The sequence below is a fragment of the Anabrus simplex genome, chromosome 1, assembly GCF_040414725.1.
Source record: "Anabrus simplex isolate iqAnaSimp1 chromosome 1, ASM4041472v1, whole genome shotgun sequence".
Classification (NCBI taxonomy): domain Eukaryota; kingdom Metazoa; phylum Arthropoda; class Insecta; order Orthoptera; family Tettigoniidae; genus Anabrus; species Anabrus simplex.
This window is the reverse complement of record NC_090265.1, coordinates 236,509,619-236,527,641: the sequence shown is the minus strand read 5'-3', so window position 1 is coordinate 236,527,641 and position 18,023 is coordinate 236,509,619. Positions and strand designations below refer to the sequence as shown.

Here is an 18,023-nt window from a genome sequence, read left to right as displayed (position 1 = left end):
CCTATGCATTTTAGAATAGTGAGATCTTTATCAATTGATGTGAACTGATGTCCTGTTTCACTCATGTGTGAGCTCATCGCTGAATATTTGTTGTGCTTTAAGGCATTATAATGCTCCATATATCTCGTATGAAAGCTGCGCCCAGTCTGTCCAACATAACTAAATCCACACTGACGAAGAAGACGAAGTTAAACAGTCCTTAAATTTTTTAGATATAACGATCACGCGCGCCAATAATACTTTCGATTTTCAAATCTACAGAAAACCCACACAGTCTCCTATAACCATAAATAATTCCTCTTTACATCCTAAATCTCAAAAACAAGCGTCATTCTATAATTTAATACACAGAGCCTTAAAAATCCCACTATCCCCTAACAACTTAAAAATAGAATTAAACTACATAAGGAACTTGGCCAAGCTTAATGGGTTCAAGGTTGAAATGATTAACCAGTTAATCAGTAAAGTTAAATACAAACTATCCACGAATCTCATTCCGGATAAACCTAAAAAAACTAGTTTCGCTACGTTTACATACAATAACCCAGCCATCCACCAGATCGCCAACACACTGAAGAAATACGACACTAATATTGCTTTCAGAACAGTCAATACAAATCAAAGTATATTTTTTAATCATAATAAAGTCAATTGTAAAAACAGCCGTTTTTCGAGATCTGGTATTTACAGACTCACTTGTGCGCAGTGTGGATTTAGTTATGTTGGACAGACTGGGCGCAGCTTTCATACGAGATATATGGAGCATTATAATGCCTTAAAGCACAACAAATATTCAGCGATGAGCTCACACATGAGTGAAACAGGACATCAGTTCACATCAATTGATAAAGATCTCACTATTCTAAAATGCATAGGCAAAGGAAAACTTATGAATGAATTAGAAAATCTTTACATCTTTTTAGACCAAGCCTATAACAAAGACCATAATCTTAACGATATCACGGAAACAAAAAATCCTTTATATGAGCTAACTCCAAAGTTATTAGGCATGGTGAATTCAAAACATAATACAATCCCGCCAACTTTTAGAACTTCTTGTTCTAAAGCTTCCACCACCTCGTCAAATGATAGGCCCGCCCATCCTGCTCCTAACAGCCCGCCAATAACAACACATGCGCGCAAGGATCCACCCACCATTACCCCCCCTCCATGCCCTTCACTGCCTCAGCCACACCGTTATAATACTAGAAGTCGAAAACCCAATCAAGCTAGCGCTGCTGTAACAACCTGACGTACTTAATACGCTCCGTACGAGTAAGTACCGCATTAGCCATCTTTGACGTCCGGGAAGTCTCTTGTACAGTACGGTATTATTAACATACTTTCTTCTACATTTTGTTTCAGAAAATCCTGAACATTTCTTCCAACACATGTTTCAACGGAATTATATATCAACTTGACTATCTTTTAGATCCATTCGACTACCATAATTTCCGACCTCTGCTAGCTTTGACATACGTTTTATCACAAGCATCGCCTCTACAGAAGTTCCATTTTCTTCTTGACTTTCAGATATCCCAATCATATACATTTTAAACTTGTTTATTACATTCACACTTCCGTTTTAAATAACTGAAAGTGATTTTACCACCTTGGATTCAACTTGGGAATTGAAGAAACATCCCCCCTTTGATGATTGTTTTTATACTCAAGGCTTTCACAGTCTTAATGATATTATAAAAATATGGATCCATTTTAGTTTTAGACTCTCAAAATCTCATGTTTAATCACGTTTTAATCTTCAAACTGTTAATTTCACTCTTTTAACATACTTTGGTGCATTATCATTGTTTTAGATGTTATTGTATAATGTTTTACGAAACCATTTTCAACATTTTAACCTATAATTTATAAGTATATGTATTATTATTATTTTTAAGATTGATATAGGCTGATGATGCCCCTAAGGAGGGTGAAACATGTACCTTTGACTTTTATGTATTATGTATAAAAAACATTTGACCATATGAAATAGTGGATCATATTGTATTGTATTGAACAGGTGGACTTATAATATTGTAATAACACTTGAGACATAAGTGGTATGTTCCGAGCTGTCAGCGGAGAGATGGCGTGGAATGACATTAGTAGACGAATAGGTTTGAATGGCGTTTATAAAAGTAGGAAAGATCACAATATGAAGATAAAGTTGGAATTCAAGAGGACAGACTGGGGCAAATATTCATTTATAGGAAGGGGAGTTAGGGATTGGAATAACTTACCAAGGGAGATGTTCAATAAATTTCCAATTTCTTTCAAATCATTTCGGAAAGGGCTAGGAAAGCAACAGATAGGGAATCTGCCACCTGGGCGACTGCCCTAAATGCAGATTAGTATTGATTGATTGATTGATTGATTGATAGGTGAGGGACCCGAACCTAGTGTCCTTAAAATATATGGCACTCTAAGAATCAACATTTACATTTAGAAAATCAAATAGGCTTAAAACTAGTGTGAAAGAAAAAACAAGGAAAAAACATAGAACACCACAACATGGCTAAGAGAAAAACACACGATCGTGCTGAAACAGAGGTTTAAAACAGAAAGTACAATACAGAGCTGGTAGTGAAATAACTAAAATCATTAGGATATCATTGCTACCAGTCAGTCAATCAGAATGTTCAAACATTAAACAAGAGTGAAAATATATGAGTGTTCATCATGGCTAAATGAAAAAAACACGTAATCGTGTTACAACACAGAGCTGGCAGTGTAATAATCAAACTCATTGCTACTAGTCAGTTAATAAGAATGTTCATACGTAACAAAAAATGATTATATTCTTTTGAATGAAGAAATAATTAAATCCCACTCTTGTATGGATACGTGAGTCGGGCAAGAGAAATCGCATATTGAAGCAGACATGAAGTAGTAACACTTCAAACAGGATTGATCATGCCTGAAGCCGCTTATAAGGTAGAGGCCAATATCCACTTCATCCAAAACAATGGTTAAAGCCGAATAACAGGTGTCTTCATTTTTACTGGGAGTTCAAGACCAAAACGGAATAAGATGCAGAGTGCGTGAACTGAAGTCTGAAAAATGATAAGGGAAAAAGATATACTTGGGCCTTGAAAATAGGATGTTCAAAATGAGAGTCTAAGATCGCTTACCTCTTATGTTGGATTGACTGGAGACACTAGCCATTCGAAGGGGTCTGTTAAACGTATGCCCGTTGCTGCATGTGTTGTATCTGTGTGCTTGCTTAGGCGGAGAGTAAGTTGGGACGGGAGGGGTAGGCGCAACAATGAGAGTGCTGGAAGCTGGCGGCGGAGTTGTATTATTGGGAGGGGGTAAGGTGGAATCTTTTATGACGACCAGAGGGATATTTGAAGGTTTATAATTGAAGATTTTTGTGAAATTGTTATGATTTATATTAAAATTAATGAGTAACTTGGGGACTTGCTCAATTAATGGGCTGTTGTTCTCAGGGACATCATTCAAATTATTATTATTAAAATTAAAATGTTGATCCAGACTGTTGGCTGCAGTTATTGCAGAGAAGAGACCTCCCAAAGTCTGTAACAAAAGAGTCCCAAAAATAAAAACTTGGCGACTAACCGAGCCAAGTCTAAAGGAAGAATTCAGGGAAGGTGTCCACGGGTTGTTGCCAAGAGAAGAACTGAAACTGGTAGATGAAGAATGGGATATTCTAAAGAAGGGTTGTGGTTGGAACAGCAGAAAAAGTATGTGGACGACAGAGTCAAATAAGAAAACCTAAAGAAACTGCCTGATGGAATGATGGTATTAAAAAGGCTATCAATGACAGAAACTGTGCAAGAAGATCCTTATATCAAGCAATAATGCGGGGAGATCAACATGAAATAGAGGAGAAGCTGTCACTTTACAGAAAGAAAAAATTACACGTCAAACAGTTGGCTGTAGCTGAAAAACAGAAATGCAAGGAAGATCTGGCTACCAAAATAATGCAGGATGGAAATAAAAAACTGTTATACAGTATTGTTAAGAATAGAAGAACTCAAAATGAATCTATCCAATCTGTAGAACTTCCTAATGGTGATGTGACTAGGGATAAGACCAAAATATTACAGGAGTTCCAAAGGCACTTTGAAACTTTGCTGAATTGTTATGAAAATGTCACCCCATTAGACAACGAACCTTATGATTTTGGCAGCACAAATACCACTAATCTGACATGGTTGGAAGTAGAGACAGCAATATCTAAGCTGAAAAACAACACATCAACTGGATCAGATGAATTAAGTGTTGAGAATATCAAAGCACTAGGAGAGGTAGGACAACAGTGGATGTACAGGGTACTAAATAGAATCTGGAAAGAGAATGTAATACCAAATGACTGGAAGCAAGGAGTCATCATCCCATTTTTGAAAAAGGGTGATAGAAAGAAATGTACCAACTACAGAGGTATAACTCTGCTGTCACAAGGCCTCAAAATCTACAAATCCATCCTTGAGAGCAGGATTAGAAAATATGTAGAACCTACACTTGAGGAGGAACAACATGGATTTAGACCTCAAAGATCAACCATAGACCTCATTTTTGCCACCAGAATGCTCTATGAGAAGTATTGGGAGAAAGATAAAACACTTATAACTGTTTTTCTGGACATCAAGTAAGCATATGACCATGTACCACGCAGGCATATATGGGAATGTTTGAGACATAAGAAAGTGCCCGATGACATCATAGCACGAGTACAACGATTATATGATGAAACCAAGTGTTGTGTCCAGGTCTAGGATGGAAGGTCAGGTTGGTTTGAAATGAAGAGTGGAGTCCAGCAAGAAAGTTGTCTTTCACCACTTCCCTTTCATAATCATAATGGATGAGGTTTTAATAGCAGTTAAGAGAAAGGATCCAACAACTAATGCCCTGGTTTTTGCTGATGATGTAATGGTATGGTGTGAGACAGAAGCGGAAGTACAAACTAGACTAGATCTCTGGCATGAAGCTTTTACAACCTTTGGCCTCAAAATCAGCAAAACAAAGACAGTTGGCTTGGTGATGAGTAGAAACTCTCCAACTGTTCATCTAAGAATTGGAGATGACGAGATGGATATTGTAGACAACTTCCAGTATTTAGGTAGTGTTCTGTCATCAGACAATACCATACATCAAGAGATTAGTAACAAATTACAGAAAGCTTCCAAATTCTATCACGCTGTACATCAAATACTTTGGGATGAAACATTTCCGTTAGTTTCCAAGATCAGCTTGTACAAAATATATCTAGTACCTATACTGACATATGGCCTGGAAGCAGCAACACTTACTGGACCAACAAAGAGTCGTCTTCAGGCAACATAAATGAAGTTTCTCCGTTCTTGTCTACAAAAAACAAAAATGGATAAAATAAGGAATGTGGAAATCCGACAACAGCTTGGATTGGAAAGAAGCTTGCTGGAGACTAGAAGTGAAGAGATTGCAATGGTATGGTCACATGAAAAGAATGAACCCTCACAGGACTCCTCGAACATACTTTGACCACAATGTTCCTGGGAAGAGACCAAGAGGAAGACCTTGTGGTGTTTGGGGAAAACAGATAATGAAGGACCTTGAAATTAGAGATGCGAACTGGTGTCACATATATGAGCAGCATATGTGGATGGATAGAACAAACTGGAGGAGGTTCGTACACAACCGCACACGGCTTGCTGGAGCAAAGAAATGATGATGATCATGATGATCCAAGAAAATGTACGTATTTTCCAATCCAGTCATTAAGCTGCTTTTATTTACATATTTTATAATGTGGAGGTCCTGATCAATTGTAGAATAATTGTGGCCGGAATCCCTCATGTGGTTGCTCATAGCAGAGTACTTTTTATGCTTTAAGGCATTATAATGTTCCAAGTACCTAATTCTAAAACTGTGGCCAGTTTGTCCAATATAAGAAATTTCACACTGGGGGCATTTGAGTCTGTAAATACCAGAATTCGAAAATTTGTTCTGAGAAGTTTTTACCAAGTTAAAATTAAAGAATATATTCCTATTAGTGTTGTGAGTTCAGTAGGCGATTTTGATGTTATGCTTCTTAAATGGGTTAGTAACGCTGACCCTGTCCCTGACGTCGTGTAGCTGACTATTGCACAACATTACACACACTGACTTGAGTTGCACCAGTTTGCTTCAAGTAGAACTTGTATGAAGTCTTATGCTTTGAATACTTATAACTCTCTCCCACTTAATAAAATTATCACTTAACATTTGAAACACTATAACTTCTTGCCAATGTTACATGATCATAAAAACTCGAGATTAATACTCAATATCCTTAGTCTTGGAGATCGCCGGTTCGAGACTCGCTCGAGTCCGTTCGCCTGACGCCGAGACATGAAAGGGGGCATGCCGCGATACGCTTTCTTGACAACTTTCTACAGTAGAGCATGCAGTCCTGCGCCACTGCCTCCTTCCAACTGTCTGCACATCTTCGCAATCTACGCCCATTCTCCTTAGCCACTGGCAAAATGTGAAAATGTGTTCCTGTAGGCAGTGTGATAGACTTTGGGAGCCTACGAGAAGGTGTTTCTTCCGCTCAGAAGGTCCTAAAACCTCACTATTCTCTGTTGACATCGCAGAAAATTATGCTGAGTACTAACGGTGACTACAGAGATAGTAACTAACAATGAACCTGATGCCCAGTTGGAGCATATGTTAAACAACAGCTTAACAAAGCACAGATAAGAGGTCCACTTGTTTACATAGGTACTAGCAGACATACAAGCTTTAATATTTGGCGCGGAGTGTGACGCACATGTCGTCATCGGCGCTAAGTGAAAGTACCTCAGATCCAGGTACAAACCCCTACCACGCCCAGAATCAAATCCAGAGCCTCCACGTAAAAAGTAGCTTTGTTACCCTTACACTGTGGTACCAGTAAGGTTATAACACATTAATATTTCTTAATTTTGTGTCGTCATTGGCAGTGGACGTGTTAATAGGCAGTGGAAGGAGTAATATTTTGGAACATCTCTTAAGTGATTCATGTTTGACATTCATCAACAGCCAGAGATCTATGGAGTGGCTGCTTTTTCCATTGTCAATGCTCACTCTTTGCATAACTGTTCCAAGGGTGTAGCTCATTTTCAAGCCAAGTAACAGCCTTGTCAACTAAGTCACCACCGATGATCTGTGTAGTTAATACACTGTATTCATATGAATGGAATGAGCAACAGAAATAGACCCAAAGGTATTTTTAATGTGAGATAACATCTTTTAAGCTTTATAGCAAAGAATCAATAAGTTGCCAGCCTGTTTGACATGACAGAATAAAATTCTATGGGGAAAAACAAAAATCTGCTTAGAACCGTTATTCATAGTCAGACACAGAAATCCATGCAGAGCTGGGTTATATAATAGATGACTTACTTGTAGCTGGTATGTTCGACTGGGTTCACCACCCAAGATCTTGCGCTGCACTGCCATTTTGATCTTCTTAATAATGGCGTCCTCATGTAAAAAGTACACATTGTGCTTTGTGGGATGAACATTTACATCTATATTTTGTGGGTTGAGTTCCAAGCTCAGATACAGGAAAGGGTGGCTTCCTGTTGGTAGGTACATACTGTACAACTGGTCCAATTCCTTCTTCAATCCTATGGATTAAAAAAAAAAAAAAAAAAAAGTATTTTGTGTTAATCTCATGTGAAACTAGCAAAAATGATCCATAACAATAAATAAATGTTCTGATTTGAGGAACAGGAAATATAAACATTCTTTTAAGAAAATCTGGTGCTGTCTCCAAGTTAATACATTAAAACAAAAAGAAAGAAAGTGCTCAACCTGAGGGCTTGTAGATTAAGAGATGATAGTGTGGTCAGTGCAGCAAATCATCTTGGCTATTATTATTAGCTTTCTAGACCGAGGATGCAATCCCATCGGCAGATAACTCATGAACTGTTTCACACAGAGTGGACTTCAAATCAGTCCTCAGATTCAGGTACATACCCCTAGCAGGCCCAGAATCAAATCCAGAGCGTCCAGGTAACATGCAGGTTCGTTACCCTTACACTGTGGTACCAGTAAGGTTATAACACATTAACATTTTTTAATTGATACCTTACATACAGTGATTCAATGCAATAGTTCTAGTGTGAAGTTTCTTCATAAGTTTCCTTTCAATCATTCCATGCAACTATAGCAATTGGAAGGGCACATATGAGATAGCTTCTCACATTCGATACCAGAATAAATTGATTACATTACAAAGCAGGCTCTAATTTCAGTCAGACCCTGTTTTTCAACCACCAATTATAACACAAAAAATGTTCAACATACTACTAAACTAACCTGTGTTTCTGAAGCTGTAGTAAAGAAGTAAACACCACACCAAGCAAGCATAGATTCTAAAGAAACAACCTTACTCTTTCTCCCCAATTAATACTGATGGTAGCGATTTATAGTTATTTTCTAACTGCTGGGTTTGATTCAGTGCCACCAACCACACAGTTGCTGATATAATATCTTACAGTTACTGTTTATCTCCCATGTTGGCACTATGCAGTAATTTCCTGATTGTGACTTGCGAATTTATACATACTACCACTGCTGTGTTGTGAAAGTCACTACTGTTACATTTTCAAGAATAAGTAATGCACATTTTCTTTTTCTGTAGGATTGTATATCTACATGGATAATATCAGACAAGTAGAATTATGGCATGTTCGAATAATGCATTTAGTAATGTAGTTGGTGTTTGTCCAACCCTTCTCTACGGGGTCAGGAATGAGGCGAGATGAATCTGTCGTGGCGGGTTTTTATGACCGGATGCCCTTCCTGATGTCAACCTCATCAGAGGAGTTAATGAGATGAAATTAATGGTGTGATATATGATAGTAGGGAGAGGGTGAAACCCGGTGCCAGCACATAGCCTACTCCTGTCAAATAGCACCAAGAGATCTATCTGCTCAAGGCTTAATGTCTCCATCCGACGGACAAATCACTATCAACAGCATCACATGCCCTCGCTCCATATGAGCACTGTGGAGAGGTTTGGAATTTAATCCAGGCTTTTGGCACGCAATCTAGTGATTAGAAATTGTATACCACTACCTCCTCTACACTGCCGGCCAACATTCTGATGGTGAAAACTTTTTCGACCAACGGGGCTCGAACCGGCTAACCACGATGTCAGACCATTTAGACCTCAGCACCTTAACGATCACGGCCACCAGGCGGGCCATAGTTGATGTGAAATGATATTATAAATGGTCTTCTTTTGTCCAATTCCTATGTAGAACTTAATTATGATAACAGAGAAGCAAGGAAAACCTGCAAGAACTCCTCTGAAAAGGAAAGCAACATCATCTGCTCTACAAAGCTTGCTTCAGAAGGCTATCATAAATAGCTACGAGGAACTGATAAAGGAAGGCATAGCACAGGGTATCTACTGCTGCGATATGGTAATGTTATTTATTTTATGTCCCTCTACCTACCTGCACGGTTTTTGGAGACACTGAGGTACCAGAATTTTATTCCATAGGAGTTCTTTAATGTGCCAGTAAATCTACCAACACGAGCCTGACGTATTTGAGTACCTTCAAATACGATCAAACCTGCCAAGTTAGGCTCAGAAGGCCAGTGCTCTACTATCCGAGCTACTTGGCCCGGCTCAGCAATTATAACAAAAATTGCAACATTATTGGTGATAAAAATTTATTGATCTTGTTTCTACGATAAGTTTCTGACATAATGAGAATCAGTTGAAATGGAAGTAATTCCCTGTAGATCGGAAGATTCATTGTCTCTTGCATCACTAGAATCCTCTCCTAAATTACTTACAAATTAGTCACATTTCATGTCTAAATCACTTCTCACACGTGGTCTTGTTTTACTCGGATAGTAATATGACCGGTGGAGGATAATTCTTTTCATACAAGAGACACACTGGCAAACATGGATGTTAGTTCTGTGATACAGTAAAACCTTGGTAATTCAACATCATTGGGACGCGAAAATCTACTTTGAATTCTCGTGATTTTTAATTAACTGCCAACACATAATTCAGAAATGCCAACCCTTGCCGCATCTCAAAATATGCAAGACCTGTTACGGCATCCAATTAACATTGATTCATAGTTTAAGCCATGAAAAAGATACCACGAAAAAAACGGTTTCCAAAATGTATCCAAAAAGTGCATTTACAGTATTTAAATAAAGCACTTGCATAACTCAATGCCAAACATAACCTCACGCAACGAAAGAAAAAAAAAAAGAAAAACATGATTCAAAGACGAGGAGAAATCTATGCTGGCTCCCCTGTGCTAGTATTTTATTCATTGGATTTCATTTTAGATGCCTTGTAGTTAAACAGAAAGTACCCGACATGCCCTCAAAATTTCATGACTTATTAAACTTCCCTATGACGAGGGAAGGAAGCCTTTCGCTTCCGTCTGCATCGTACACTTTGATCTGCGTTGCAACACAGTACAGTGACCCCATCTCCTTTTAAAAAAAGTCCGTTTGGGCTTGGCAATAAAAATAATGCAGTTTAATCGGCACTGACAATGTTGTTAAGTGCGGACAAAGTGATTATAATTATGAGCCACGCTTTTTCGCCAACTGTCGGCATCCCCATTGTTCGCGGATTCTGCTTTTCTGCGATAGTGTGGCATTCCTTAAAACGTAGAAAACAAAAGAATTAAGATATCACACGAACTTAGCAACTGTAAAACAATCTGTAGACACACTGAAGTGAGTGAGAGTGCGGAAAGGTACCCCTGCACGTTCCAGAAGATGCATTCTATCATGACATGGAGACAGTTTGAATTTAAATTACTCTGTAAAATACGGTACTTTTTTCAACGTAAAGGCAGTTTAAAATTAAAAGTCTGAATGGTTTTCCATTTAAATATGACATATGGGGACAGTTTTCTTCCATCTGCAGTTACAGAAGGCATAACTGTCCACCCAGCATTGAAAACTAGGCGAGCCAGGATCGTATTGCCAACCTTGATGCAAAAAAAACCCGCACCCCAATTTCATGCCTCAATTTTTCTTTTTAAATATGTGGGGTTTATATGGTTCATGGTGTGGGTTACTGTAGTCACGTTCTAGTTTGTGAACCATGGGCAACAGCTGAGTGGCCTAGTAAATGGTCCTGAGAGTTGGGATACCAGTTTCTACGGAATGGTAGTGGGCATCTCAGACCTATTCCGAGTCATGGCCCTCCTTGTGCTTAGGCGACTACAGCTATACAAACCACCATAGTCCCTAACCCGTTAGAGAAGAGATCCTCATTTGGACTATGTGTAAGTAGGGTAGCATACTGCTTCATGAATTTACCGAGCCTAGAACATTTTAAGAAAGCCTCGGACCTATGGGAGTAACAGAGTCCCACACCCATTTAAGCAAACAGCATGCATCTGGATGTGCTAGGAGTAAGTGATATTCGATTAAGGGAAGATAACGAGGAAGAGACGGGAGATTATAAAGTGTACTTGACGGGTGTTAAAAAGGGAAGGGCAGAGTCTGGGGTAGGGCTGTTTATCAGGAATACTACTGCACGCAACATAGTTCCAGTTAAGCATGTAAATGAGCGAATTATGTGGGTAGATTCGGCAGTTGGTGCAATTAGGACAACAATTGTCTCAGTGTATTCACCATGTGATGGTGGAGATGATGAAATTGACAAGTTTTATGAAGCATTGAGTGACATCGTAGTCAGGGTCAACAGCAAAGATAGGATAGTGCTAATGGGCGATTTCAATGCGGGAGTTGGAAATAAACTGAAGGATACGAAAGGATGATTGGTAAATATGGGGAAGATATGGAAGCTAATAGGAATGGGAAGAGTTTGCTGGACATCTGTGCTAGTATGGGTTTAGCAGTTACGAATACATTCTTCAAGCATAAGACTGTTCACCGCTACACATGGGAGGGTAGGGGCACCAGACCCATAATAGACTATATCTTAAAAACTTCGAATTCAGGAATCTCTTAGGAATGTACAGGTTTATCAGGGATTTTTCAATGAAACAGACCCTTATCTGAACTGTAGTGAACTAAGTATCTCTAGGCCTACGATAGAGAAAGTGAAATTTATCTGCAAACGAATAAGGGTAGAAAATCTCCAGAACAAGGAAATTAGACAGAAGTACATGGATATAATTAATTAGTGAGAAGTTCCAAACAGTGGACAGTAAGCAGGTTCAGGTTATAAGAAGAGAATTGTGGCATACAGGGCTGCTGTAGTAGAAACAGCAAGGGAATGCCTAGGAACAACTATGTGTAAAGATGGGAAAAAGCAAACATCTTGGTGAAGTGAGAGTAGCTTTTAAATGTAAAAAGAAGGCTTATCAGAAATGGCTCCAAACAAGGGCTGATGCAGGCAGGGAATTGTACGTAGATGAAAGAAAAAGAGCTAAACAAATAGTTGTTGAATCCAAAAAGAAATTGTGGGAAGATTTTGGTAATAACCTGGAAAGGCTAGGTCAAGCAGCAAAGAAACCTTTCTGGACAATAATAAAGAATCTTAGGAAGGGAGGGAAAAAGAAAATGAACAGTGTTTTGGGTAATTCAGGTGAACTCATATTAGATCCCAGGGAATCACTGGACAGGTGGAGGGAATATTTTGAAAATCTCCTCAACATAAAAGGACATATTTCTGGTGACGTCATGAACGACAGAACTCATGGGGAAAAGGAAAATTATGCTGGTGAAATTATGCTTGAGGAAGTGAAAAGGATGGTAAATAAATTCCAGTTATAAAGCAGCAGGAATAGGTGAAATTAGACCTGAAATGCTGAAGTATAGTGGGAAGGCAGGGATGAAATGGCTTCAGAGAGTAGTAAGATTAGCATGGAGTGTTGGTAAGGTACCTTCAGATTGGATAAAAGAAGTAATTCCACCTATCTTTAAGCAAGGGAACAAGAAGGATTGCAACAACTATCAAGGTATCTCATTGATTAGTATAGCAGGCAAAGTATTCACTGGCATCTTGGAAGGGAGGGCATGATCAGTGGTTGAGAGGAAAATGGTTGAAAAACACTGTGGCTTCAGACCACAGAGGGGCTATCAGGATCAGATTTTCAGTATGTGCCAGGTAATTGAAAAACGAGGAATAGACAGTTGCGTTTATGTTTCGTAGATCTAGAGAAAGCATATGACAGTGTACCGAGGAAAAAGATGTTCACCATAGTGGGGAACTATGGGATCAAGGGTAGATTATTAAAATCAATCAAAGGCATTTATGTCGACAATTGGGCTGCAGTGAGAACTGATGGTTCAGGGTACTTACAGGGGTTAGACAAGGCTGTAATCTTTCACCTTTGTTGTTCATAGTTTACATGGATCATCTGCTGAAAGGTACAAAGTGGCAAGGAGGGGTTCAGTTAGGTGGAAATGTAGTATGCAGTCTGGCCTATGCTGACGATTTGGTCTTAATGGCAGATTGTGCCGAAAGCCTGCAGTCTAATATCTTGGAACTTGAAAATAGGTGCAATGAGTATGGTATGAAAATCAGCCTTTCGAAGACTAAATTAATGTCAGTAGGTAAGAAATTCAACAGAATTTAATGTCAGATTGGTTATACAAAATTGGAACAGGTAGATAATTTCTTTTTCTTTTCTTTTTTTTTTTTTTTTTTTTTTGCTACTAGGTTTATGCATCGCACCGGCACAGATAGGTCTTATGGCGATGATGGGATAGAAAATGGCTAGGAGTTGGAAGGAAGTGGTCGTGGCCTTAATTAAGGTATAGCCCCAGCATTTGCCTGGTGTGAAAATGGGAACCATGGAAAACCATCTTCAGGGCTGTCGACAGTGGGGCTCGAACCCACTACTATCTCCCGGATGTAACCTCACAGCTGCGCACCCCTGCATATGACAGTTTACCATACTGAGGGACTATGGGATCAAGGGTAGATTATTAAAATCAATCAAAGGTATTTATGTTGACAATTGGTCTACAGTGAGAACTGATGGTTCAGGGTACTTACAGGGGTTAGACAAGGCTGTAATCTTTCACCTTTGTTGTTCATAGTTTACATGGACCATCTGCTGAAAGGTATAAAGTGGCAAGGAGGGGTTCAGTTAGCTGGAAATGTAGTAAGCAGTCTGGCCTATGCTGACGATTTGGTCTTAATGACAGATTGTGCTGAAAGCCTGCAGTCTGTGTGTTCTCCCAGAATGTTAATATAGTAAGCGAGATTGAATCAAGGTGTAGTAAAGCTAATGCAGTGATCTTGCAGTTGCGATCAACAGTATTCTGTAAGAAGGAAGTCAGCTCCGGGACAAAACTATCTGTACATCGGACTGTTTTCAGACCAAATTTGCTTTACGGGAGCGAAAGCTGGGTGGACTCAGGGTATCTTATTCATAAGTTAGAATTGACATGAAAGTAGCGAGAATGATTGCTGGTACAAACAGATGAGAACAATGACAGGAGGGTACTCGGAATGAGATAAAGGCTAGTTAGGAATGAACTCGATGGATGAAGCCTTATGCATAAACTGGCTTTGGTGGTGGTGTCATGTGAAATGAAGGGAGGAAAGGTTACCTAGGAGAAGAATGGACACTGTTATGGAAGGCAAGAGAAGTAGGGGGAGACCAAGACGATGATGGTTAGACTCAGTTTCTAACGATTTAAAAATAAAAGGTAATAAAACTAAATGAGCCCACAGTACTACTAGTTTTAAATAGAGGATTGTAGCGCCATTTAGTTAATTCACAGAGGGTTGCAGACTGAACATTGAAAGGCGTAACTGTCTATAATGATGATGTATGCTGCGAGGATTATTCACGTAAATACGGTACTTATTTCTCTTCAAAATACCACCCAATTACATATTTCGCAATCAATATATCGTAACAAATATTTTGCACATACCTTATTCCGATAGTGCTTCCACATGACGTCGATTGATATCCACCTGTCTTAGGAGGGTGCAAATAACGCCTCAAGTAAGTCATTACAATCCCTCTCCTAAATTTCAGCTGCTTAATTTCATTGCCCGATTTCCTCAACAGCATCCACAAATTGTTCACCATGATATCTAAAAGCCATGTAAATATTGGCCGCCACCACTTTTTACCACGGATACCGATCCTATAGGGGGCTACATTTTCTTCCACACGATCGGTGCCACCCATACAGCTGTTGTACTTTATGAATAGTTTTGGACGTGGGACTGAGACTTTTTCTTCTCAGCTTGACTGTACCGACTAACTTTTGACATAGGTTGCACAATATGGCAGAATGATAACACAGTGTTGTCAAACCAGCGTGCAACAATTATCCCCTCTTCTTTCCTTGTAGCGTATTCAAACGTGCCTGGTTTCTTTTTCTTCATTTCAGTAGAAGAAGTCAATGGACAGTCTTTCGGGACTCGATTTTCTCAAACGGTCCCAGTATATCTGTATCCTTGAGAGCAAAAGTGATTCACTAATTTGAAGCCGGTGAACAAATTATCGCAATAAATTCTATAGGGCAAATGCTGAACGGCATCGGGTAGCTGGTCCATCATAGATACTAAGAGAGCTGCAGCTTTACGAATTTGGTTTCATACTATGTATTGGCAAAGGGATTTTTTCCTTGATAAACTTGAAAAGATACTAAATATCCAGCAACTGTGTTTAAACACCATACTTTGAAGCCCAATCTGATCATCTTCCCCATTATGAACTGCTTACACCTGTGTTTTCCGTAGTATGGTATCATGCACTCATCGTAGGCCAAGTCCTGTTCTGCTGTAAAATATTGACATTTTTACTCTACAATATTTATGAAAGGTCCTAATTTACACATTTTGTCATCTGCAATCATAGTGTTATTATCTGCACAATGAATAAATCACATTATTTGAAGAAAGCGATCTTGGCGCATGGCACTGCTGACCAACTCACGGTGATCATCGGCCTCGTTCTCCCACTATCGTCTTTACCCACGCACTCACACACGGCCACTTAGAAGCAAAATGGCAATGAATATTTTCATTTCTTCAGGGATTACTTTGGGATCTTCTTCATTTTTAAAAAGAGCATACTTGCTAACTTCAGAACACAAGAACTTCACAATTTCATCGTCAAAAATCAACTCAAATATTTCAATCAGTGTCATATTTTGAAAAATGGACAAATTCACCCTGGGGAAGTGGACTGTTGTGAAAACTAGGTCATCCGCCATCCAGGTAGCTGGTGGATGAGGTGCTGATTTTGCTCTTTTCGCGAGCTGTGAATCATTATCAGACATGAATTCTCTACTGCTGTGCAGAACTTGCTGCTTCAGCTTGTGCTCCGAGTTATCTGCGAGACCCCCTTCATCTTCCCCAGCCGAATCTTTATTGGATGATACATTGGATTCAGCTGCAGTATCCTCTTCTTCAAGAATGCACAGAACCTCATCAAGCCACCGAAAATAATTTCACACATTATTAGATGCGATACATCGCGCTCTCCACGTGCATTATGACGTGGATTTTTTTAGTAAAATCTACAATCATACAATTACATGACTCATATAAATAATTATTTGTGACTGCAGTATGAATTGCTTTTATAGAATCACACTTAGAAGTATGGAGGAGAAAAGGAACAGGAAGGTATGGTAAGCGCCGTGCAGTACCATACTGTACCAACAAAATAATTAGTGTCATAACAACAAACACAGAAACGCCGACCAATTGCTTGCTATTTCAAGTCATGGACTGATAATTCAAGATCATAAACCCTGGGATACAAAATTGTATTGTTAACATTTATAAAGAAAATAAAGCAACTTATCGTAGACGGGTAGTCATGTTTATTCCTCTCGACATGATCTCAAATTCCAAGCAGTTGTCGCCGCCAACAAACACTCCCATAAAACCCTCTGTTGATTTCAAGCATTGTAGGGAGTATCACCTTGACAATGTAAAGCAAAGTTGCCAGATATATGGTGCGAATAATGGTCACTATGAGAAAACCTGAAATAATGCGCACTGTTACCTTATGGAACCGCATGGCGTTCCGGGGTTAATGACTGCACAAATTAGACTAATGTTTCACCTTACTTCCTACCGGCCCTTCCTCTTTGTTGTGATGGTCAAAAATTATTATATGGAGTGTTGTGAGTGAAGTTGATACTTGATTTCTATCATATTTATGATTCGCCCTGGTTCTCCTTGTACCATCCACATCTGCCCTCTATAGTAGCCTACCTTCTCTTAACGATAATATGATTCTTTATCATCTGGGTTGTCTTCAAATATTATTTCTTACACGCTTCCACTCTGTTCTATTACTTTGCTATTGCACATAATGATGTGCATCGAGCGTTTCTATTTAACTGTAAATTACACTCTAAACCAGGCTTGTCCAAACCGCGACCCGCAACCCATAGTTTTGCAGCCCATATATACTTCTAATGCAGCAACTGATTCCCGTTTGAAATTTCGCGCAATAACGCAGGCGTAGCATACTAGCAACTCTGGCGGAATCTTTGTTTAAGATTATGATCACAAGCAATGCATCCATTTGGCCGTGATTAGAGCAGCAAGGTCGGGGAGATATTTTTATATTTGCTGTTTACCAGCCTGTTGCCTCGTTTGTCTGCATGCCCGAGGATATGTACTAATTTTTATCTGCTTGTACTTATTGTTAGACAGTGTTAGATAGACAGAGCAAATATAAGCAAGAAGAGGAAAATACAAGATGAAAATAGAAGTTATAAAGATATGTAGGAGTTGGATTACTTCGTTGTAACCAACGATGGCAAGTTGCAATGTGTTGTCTGCATGTAAATAACATTTGCTTGTAAGGAGTACAATGCTAAGAGACATTATAATACTTTACATGAAAAACAATTGAAGAAATATGAGGGGTTTCAAGAGATGCACTTTTACAAGATTTCAAGGAAAACTTGAAACATCAGACAGGAACATTTACAAAAATGCATTAACTACTTTTTACAGTGTATCAATGGAACCTGTAAATGGAAAGAAAGCACTTAGTGATGGAGAAAAAATTAAAAGATGTGCAACTGCTATGGCAAATGCATGCATTTGATAAAAGCAGTTTATCTACAACATTTGCAACTGTTTCCAT

The 18,023-nt window shown here is 39.0% G+C and overlaps 1 protein-coding gene across 1 annotated transcript in view; it reads right to left on the bottom strand.

The window, feature by feature from the left end:
• The window catches only part of Mlh1 (DNA mismatch repair ATPase Mlh1), a 205,953-nt gene that overhangs the window by 130,543 nt on the left and 57,387 nt on the right, over nucleotides 1–18,023 (bottom strand). The window contains exon 5 of the mRNA XM_067158893.2: nucleotides 7,372–7,598. Within this exon, the coding sequence (XP_067014994.1) occupies nucleotides 7,372–7,598 (227 nt within the window). The remainder of the gene's footprint in view (nucleotides 1–7,371; nucleotides 7,599–18,023) is intronic.